Source organism: Phaethon aethereus, assembly GCF_964289735.1.
Source record: "Phaethon aethereus genome assembly, chromosome: 7".
NCBI lineage: Eukaryota > Metazoa > Chordata > Aves > Phaethontiformes > Phaethontidae > Phaethon > Phaethon aethereus.
The window spans coordinates 19,456,141-19,464,615 of NC_138583.1; the positions used below are offsets into that span (position 1 = coordinate 19,456,141).

The 8,475-nt window shown below is 48.7% G+C and overlaps 1 protein-coding gene across 1 annotated transcript; it reads left to right on the plus strand.

Moving 5' to 3' along the window:
* Positions 1-799: 799 nt before the first annotated feature.
* LOC309406869 (2-hydroxyacylsphingosine 1-beta-galactosyltransferase-like) lies at positions 800-7,380 on the plus strand (the record flags this gene model as incomplete). The annotated part of the gene is made up of 5 exons (XM_082002218.1): positions 800-2,298; positions 5,090-5,229; positions 5,401-5,477; positions 5,861-6,080; positions 7,065-7,380. The coding sequence occupies exons 1-5, from the start codon at positions 1,402-1,404 to the stop codon at positions 7,378-7,380; spliced, it is 1,650 nt and encodes a 549-aa protein (XP_081858344.1). The 5' UTR covers positions 800-1,401.
* Between the last annotated feature and the right edge of the window lie 1,095 nt (positions 7,381-8,475).

Genomic DNA, 8,475 nt, shown 5'->3' on the forward strand with positions numbered 1-8,475 from the left:
CAGGCACGGCCACCCACTTGGCCCCGGGTGGGAAGGGTGGGAGTCCAAGCACTAGTAGGAGTTGCCTTTGAAACAGGAGAGGGTCTCAGCCAGTGGATGCTCTGTTTATTTCCCATGTCATGTTCCCATATGGGACAGGAAAGCATTGAGGGGAGGAATATGGCACTTTTACTCTCCCGTGTCTGCACTTCCACATGCTAGCTCTGGCCAGAGGTATCCAGCTACTGAGGGGAGTCTGAAGATTATATTTAGCAGGATCTGATCCATGACTTTCTTTCCTGCCTCTTAATCGATCAAGCAATAGTGGAGAGGCTGGCAGAACATCTTGTACCAAATTCTGCTCTACCACATCACTGCAGCCCCCCTGGGGCTTAACATGTGGGGCCATCCAAAATCCACTTGTAATTGTTCCCATTGTAACTTCTTCCCCCCCACCCTTCCTAGCATGTCTGAACTGGGTCCTCAGGACACGGCTCTGCTTCTGACTATTCCCAAATACTTATCATGTAATTCTTCTCCCAAAACAATGTAAGGTGTGGGTGAGGCGCATTCGCTTCCAGTGATGTAGCAACATCCCTTACACAACAGAAATGTTGGGTGTTTCACCAAACTGGGAATGGGATGACGGCCCCAGCAGTGTGACTAAGGGCCGTCAGCGTGCCACGAGTGTTGCACGTTATCGCTGGGGCTGCTTTCTGGGTTTGCCACCTTCTAGTGCATCCGTATCCTGGCGCCTGCTTTCCCTTCCCAGCCCTTCCCCCAGAGCCTCCCCATCCTCCCACGGCTGATCCGTAGCAGAGCGGCTCTTGGTCCAGAGCCCTGCTGTGCTCTCTGGGATTGCGGTTCCTCTCGGAGGGTCCTGCTGTGACCTGGGCTCGCTCCCGCCCTGTCTGTGCTGAGCAGGGTGGCTTGCCAGCCGTGCGAGGGCCAAAGCCGGAACGTGCCTCTCGGCATTCCCACCGGGCTCTGCAGGCCTCCCGCTGAGCTTGCGCAGACATCAAGGGCTCAGAGGGAACCAGCCATTCTGGCTGGGGAGAGATCAAAATGAAATCCAGCTGTGCTGGTTCTGTAGCGGTTACCAGGGATTGAGCAGCAAGTGTCCCTGCCGGTGCTGTGACCCAGCAGAGCTCCTCCAGCCGCTCTCCCTCTCTAACTCTCTGCAAGTCAGTCTGCTAGTTTTTGAGCCTTAAGAGCACAAAGAGGCTTTGAATTTCTGGAAAATTCCCCTGATACACCCAATATCTGACTTTTTTTTTTTCCTTATTTTTGTGACTTTGTTTATTGGTTTTGTGTTGTTGTTTTTTTCCAGTGATGAACTCCAGACTGTTCTCCTCTCAGCTTCTAGCTCCTCATGAGCTTCTAGCTTGCAACCAGAATCCCAGTTGTTAGTTGCCCAAGTACATGACAGAGCATTTCATACGATATTCACGGCATGTTTCTCTCCTTGCAGCAATGAAGATGATGAAGGTGCTACCATCCCCTGCTGCTTTACTCTTCCTAGTGGCTATATTCACTCTGGAGCCATCTCACTGTGCCAAGGTGCTGATCATGCCCACCATAGTCTTTGACAGCCACTTGCGAGTCTTCATGCGAGTGGCAGAGGCACTGACTGATCGGGGCCATGACCCCGTGCTGCTTCTTCATGAGGGTCGGGATGTGGAAACCTACCTGCCTGGCTTCCGTGTGGAGAAATACTGGGGTATCTTCAGCACAGAGAGTGCAGATGCCTGGGTGCAGGAGAAGATAAAGCGTGTCTTCCAAGGGAAGATGACCTCTCTGGAGATGTTTTCTTTTTTGGAGAAATACCTGGAAAACTGTGACTTGGTGCTGGGAAACTCTACCCTTCTGCAGAAACTCCAGTGTGAGCACTTTGACCTGCTGTTGGTGGACCCCAATGAGATGTGCGGTTTTATCCTGGCTCACATCCTCCATGTCAAATATGCTGTGATCTCCACTGGCTTCTGGTTCCCAGCAGAGATTGGTGCCACTTCCCCCATTGCCTATGTTCCCGAGTTCAACTCCCTGATGACAGACAGGATGAGCTTCTTTGGTAGGACTTGGAATCTCCTAGTCTACACGATCACTCGTGTGGCTACAAAGCTGGTCATCCTGCCCAAGTTTGAACGTCTCATGGAGAAGCACAGGGTGGAGCCCAAGACATCTATGTTGGACCTTGTCCATGGAACTAGTCTCTTCTTCCTCTGTAACGATGTGGTGCTGGACTTTCCCCGTCCAACGCTCCCCCATGTAATTTTCACAGGGGGGATCCTTGCTGAGCCTGCAAAGCCCCTTCCAGTGGTAAGTGCAGGAGAGCTTTGAGCTGTGATTGCACGTTAACCTGAGGAGTTATTCAGTGAAAATCTTCTTTTGAAGAACGTTGTAAAAGCTCTGAAGCCCCAGGGGTCTGGAAAGCTGCGGTGCTTTGGTGCTTGGGTGCAGCAAGGAGACAGAGAACACTGAGGACTGTGGGATTGCAGGGAGGATGTAGAATTAAGTTGTCCACTCTGAACTGGGATTTGGCTTCACTGTCCATGTAAAATGGTGTGTGGAAGTCCTAAATTGGCAGTGTTACCCCTGGGACTTGATCATGAGTAGTTTGTTTGTTCCTATACTTGAAGCGGAAATGGGAAGAGCAATTAGTCTTCATTGATTCATCACTGATTTACGTCAATTCAGAATTTCCCCCGTAATCCCCTTTCTCACAGGGCATTTCTGTCCTCGAGCTTGTAGTCTTAAGAACCCATAGGGGAGAGCTGTGCTTGTTCCCTCATCAAAGTCAATGTGGAATCCTAAAGTGTGCAAAACTGAAGTGTGTCATCCCCTTTTTCTCAAGGTCAAGCCCTGAGGAAAAACTCCCCAAGCATCCCAGAGACTTTCTCTGGCCTGTACTTCAGTATCCCCAGTAATAAATTCAGAGGGACAAGCTCTTAAAGCCTCTGACTGAAGACAATATTGGAACAGAACAGGACCTGTCCGGCATTCCTCCTATTGCCTTACCACTATTACAAACACTGGGGTGGAAATAAACCTGGATAATGAAACTTGGGCAGTCAGGTTGTCCTGGTGTCCTAAATGGAGATAAGAGTCAAGTTTCAAATTATTAGAGGCCTGTCAAGACCTCTGATGGCAGCGTTAATCGAGGCTGTGGGTGCCAATTTTTTCCAGTTAAAAGGAAAAAGAGAGGTCGGGTGTTTTAGAACAGAAGTTCTCCAGATCTGTATGGCTGCACATCACCCTTTCCAACGTGGCACAGGTAATGCAATGCAGGTAGGGTGCTCCAAAAGCTGTGTCAGAGAGCGGCTGCCTCACAGCTCTTGCAAAACACTGGTTTGGTCCAATCTGGCCGCGTACACGCCTGCCTTGTAAAGAAGGGAGTTGTTTGCTGGGCCATTACTCATGTGCTTCACAGCTTCCAGAACAGATCCCAGGGTGCCTAAGGGAAGAATGAAGGAGATAAGTCCGGAGCCCGGCAGTAGGCGGTGGCTGTCATGCTAGCAGGTAGGCACGTCTGTGTCCAGGATGCTAGCAGATGAAAGAGCCTTGGTAGGTCTAGGTGTAGCTTAAGGAATCTCCCACCTGAACTGGAGCAGAGTTATGTAATTGGGGTGTTTATTTCCTCATATTTGAAACACTGTGATTGTGAGTTCCTCTAATAAGGATTCAGTGAAACATAAATATGTATTTGAGAGGTGGTGAGAACTTTTGGTGGTCAACCATGCTTCCCCAGAAACTTTAATGCTTTTTCTGAAAGTCCAATGTTAAGGCCCAATTATAATGGATGCCATAATCACCTGTTCTATTTAGAGAAGTAAAACTAGCACTTTCTCTTTAGCAGTTATAGTGGTTGTATTGCTCAAAGGATGTGAAACTCAAGAGAATGGAGAAACCAAAATCTCTTAGTTGAAAACTTTTTGACTCTTGGTATTGGGTAGTTTTAGGGCTTTTTAAGCATTTCTGCAAAGATAGGTTTGAGTCCCTGAAGCATACAACAAAGGATAAATATTCCCAGAGAGTAACACTAAAATGTGCTTTGTTACTTCTGTACTATGATCCCTCAACCTGTAGACTACTATTAATAAGATATTCCAAATTAATCATCCAATTTTTCTCCTTTAATAACAGGAAGAACTTTTTTTTGCCCTTCGTGTTCTTCTACAGTGTTTATTTCAAGGAAGTATTCATATTCAAAGACAGATTTTATGAAACTTCCCTAAAATTCTCTTGACTGTGATACATGGGAAATTTGAAGCAGGACAGAATCCATAATGAGAAATAGGCTTGGCCCAGTCTGGCATAAAAGGGAATAGTCTGTGTTTGCTCCACAGCGGCTGTGGTGGCTGATTTCTTCTCCCTGCAGCCTTCTGGCCCTGGCTGAAAAAAGTATGGCCTCTGTTCTAGATACACACCTGTTTATGTAGCATTACAGGTAGCCTTTAAACGAAGGACAAACAACTCTGGGTTTTGCTGGAGCTGTAGCTACCTCTCTGCCTGGTGACCAAAAACTAAATCTGCTACCTGCAAGTATCTATCAAGGATGGGTGGAAGTCTCCTGGCAAGATAGCAAAACCTTCTGCTGCCTCCCTAGCCTTGGAGAGTTCGTGGGGAATCTCCAGCGAGATGTTGTTCCTGACTCTGCCTGCATGGTTTTATCTGTTGTATCAGCCTACAGCTAGAGACCCTGACAGGCCTCCTACCTTAGTGGTGATGGAAAAAATAGCCGCCTTCTTTTTACTCCCATTTCTTTCTCTGCTCTGGCTGCTCCTATGTTGGCCCTATGTTTTCAGAGCCCTTCTTGCCAAAGAGCAATTGCCTTACCTCCAAAGCAGGAGGTAATGCTGTGAAATGCAAGTTTTGGACACCTCCCTGCAAGCTCCTAAGCCCAGCAGGTGCTCCAGTAATTTCTGCCTGGCTGGGTGCAGAAATCACGGTGGTTTCAGAGTTTGTTGCTTCCTGAAAACCACGTAGCTTTGTGCTCCAGGTGGATTTGTCTTCATCCTCTCCGTAGACAACTTTCTACTGGCAGAGACAACAGTGGGAAGGGCCTTTCTCCAACAAGACTTCAAGGCAGTTGTGTGTGTTTTGCCTGCAGGGTCTGCGTCTCTGGGTGGAAGCAGCAGATGCGGGTGTTGTTGTTGTCTCCTTTGGCATTGGGATCCGAGCTCTTCCAAGCGATTTGGTGGAGAAGATGGCTGGCGCATTTGCTCGCCTCCCGCAGAGGGTGGTGTGGAGGTGAGGAGGGAATGGGATTCCTTTTAACTTGAGTTGCATGAAAATCAATGTTGAGGGGTGATTCATCTCAAAACAGAATTTTCTTTCCATCTCTTGATCTGATTGAATTCATAATTGTTCTCTGTGTGTTTCTTTTCCCTTTCTCCCCTCCTCCTTTATCTCCTCCCACAGATACTTTGGGCAGAAGCCAAGAAACCTGGGTGAGAACACGCTGATGATGGGGTGGCTGCCCCAGAACGACCTGCTCGGTAAGGCTGGGCTCTGTGCGTGTGTGCGCTGCTAGCAACATCCCTGGAGTTTAGCCCAAACCACAGCAAAGGCATACAAGGACAACAGCACCTGTGTGGGTCTACGTCTGTTGCTTGTTGCAAGTTTGATCTGTACAAAACACAGTCCTCACCTAACACCTGCCTGAAGCTGCATCTTGGCCCTTATCTCCCTCCTCCTCCAGGTGCTACTCGGCAAGTTTTGGGCTGCCAAAAGCCCGGTGTGTTACCAAAGGGTAACATCCTCTCTGCTCAGCAGGCCTGGTTTTCCCTAAACATACACCAATGCCGTGTGGTGAGGAAGCCACCGGTAGCCCTGCTTCAGTGTGGAAGGTACTGACCTGCTGCCATTTCTTTGCTTGCAGGCCATCCCAATGTGAAAGCCTTCGTCAGCCACTGCGGGATGAACGGTGTATTTGAGGCAATCTATCACGGTGTGCCAGTGGTGGGATTTCCTTTCTATGGGGACCAGTTTGACATCATGACCAGAGTGCAGGCGAAGGGCATGGGTATCCTCATGGACTGGAGCAGCGTAAAAGAAGAGGATCTTTACCAGGCTGTTGTCACAGTTATCTCTGACCCCAGGTGAGGCATCCGGAAGCATCGAGCTCTTCCTTGGTGCAGACTGTATGTAGGGACCAGTGTGTCTTTGTGTTGAACCCTACACGGGCTGTGGTGGCTTCTGGACCAAGTAGAGTTGCAAGCATTGCTCAGCTGGCCAGACACGTTAGTGCCCTAAAATCCTGAGATGCAGTCCAGGAGGAGATACTCCAGCATTTGCTGTTAGAAAGCATGATCTAGTCCTGTTTGACTGTAATGTTCTTGGAAAGCTTCCTGAGGTGCTGAGGCACAAACCTCTTCTCCTTTTAACGCCAGCCTGTCATCAGGGAAAGTGTGATCACAACCTCACCTTGGGATCTCCTTGGTCTTGTCCAAACAGCTTTCTCTAGAAACAGTCAGCCCAGAGAGTGGACTGTGGATAATGCTCCATCTGTTCCTTCTGACAACCAGATACCGTGCCCTTTCCTAGATCTGCTGCAGCACAGTGACACAGGGCTCCCGCTTTCTGATGGGACACGTGCAACTGCTAGTTTTTGAAATACTGTCCGAGTGCTTGATTTTTTTTTCTTTTGGGTTTTTTATTACCTATTAGCAGGTCTCAATTCCTGACTTCAGTGTAAGTTGTTAAGGTGTTGCAACTCAGTACTTTGAAGGATTTGGCCAGTCATCAAGTGTGGAGCTGTTGCTTGATGCTGGGTGAGGTCTTTGAGTGAAAACTCCCCTCGGAAAGCAACAATCCACGTGAACCCACTGAGCAGGTACTTGGGAGCTGAACTGCCAGTCTTGTTAACAAAACACAAAGTAAAATACACGCTGGCTTGTGCTGCCGCAGCTAATGATTGCCATCAGAGCGGCTTTCAGAGGCGTATGTGAAGAGAATCATGGAAGAAATTTGCCCCTCTCCCAAGGTATCACTTGGGACTTGAAAGCACCACTGGACACCTCAGACCACTTCTCAGCTATGAAGCTCCTGTCAGAAGGATAACTTGTTGTCTTCTTCCCTTGCAGCTACAGAAAAGCAGCCAAGCTCATCTCAGCTCTGCACCTGGACAGACCAATGCATGCTCTCAACAGGACAGTGTATTGGCTGGAGTACATCCTTCGTCACGACGGGGCACCGTATCTTCGCCCCGCTGTCTATGACCTCTCCTTATACGAGTACTTCTGCCTGGACATCTTGGCTCTTCTCTTGTTGTGTCTGGCTGGTACTGGATTCGTTCTCTACCAATCTGTGGTGTGGTGCAGGAGGAAGGGGGCCAGCCCTGTGTACCAGAATGGCAATTGCATGAAAGGCCACTTCACAGAAGAGAAGAAATTGCAGTAGCGGCTCAGCATGTTCCAGGGCACATCACGTCACTGTGAAACGAACTGCTGCTGTGCCAAGAAATGTACGGCACGCAGGCACGGGGAGAGGTGAAAGATCAGCAGGTCTGGATGAGAAGAGAGTGGGGAGGGAGGAGTATTGCAAAGGCCTGTGTGCACACCTCTGTGTACAGCACCTGTGGGCGGGGGCACGAATTCAGGCATGGGTGGAAGCACTTGGCCTGGACACTGGGAATGGGGCATGGGTAGGTAGTCTTCCAGGGAGGAGTGCAAGTTGTTCCCTCTGTATTGCACGTTGGTTTAGATGCTGGTGTTGCTCTTCTGGCTTTTTGGATCTTCCGTGAAGGCTCTGGAGGTAGGAATAGCATTTCATGCGTGGCAGACACCGTTTCTCCTCTGCCGTGTTACCAAGAGCCCTGGGAGTCAGGATTCTTTTATGTGCAGGCGAGGACCTGAAGTAGAGCTGTGGACAGGGAAGGGCACTGAAAGTATCATCTACAAGAGAATGAAATTGGTCTGTTTTAAGGTCTGTGGGTAAATATTGTTCTTCCTGCTTAGATCAGCCCTCTGCAATCTTGTTTGTGTTTTAGCTAAATTATTATTTTTTAAAATAAAGTTATATTCTTTCCTGTGTGTGGCAGTTCTCCGGTCTTGGTTTAATGTGAATCTGTGATCCTTGTAGCAGGATGTTGTTCAGCAAGATTGAAGTGCTTTTCTGTTCTCATTACTGCTGCTATGGTCTCCGCATACCTCTGGATCCCTACAAACATCCAGCAGCAATTCCTTTTGGTCTTCCCACAGGGTTTCAGGCAGTGCCTTCCCTCCTCTGCCAGCGTGTGACACATACCTATGCCCATGGAGTCTCCAAACCTGTGATAAAAGAATTTGGAACAGATGCAAGTGCCAGGACCACAGGAAGAGCAGCTAGTAGCTCGGAGAGCTGGTCATAGGCAGTAGGCCATACAGCACGTGTTTATAGAAGCAACGAACTCTGCTCTTTCTGAAGAAAACAGAAACTCCTGCTCATTTTGATGTGAACAGGCCTACTCTTGCCCCACTTGGGGACATGGTATGGAGTGATACCTATGTGTTTCTA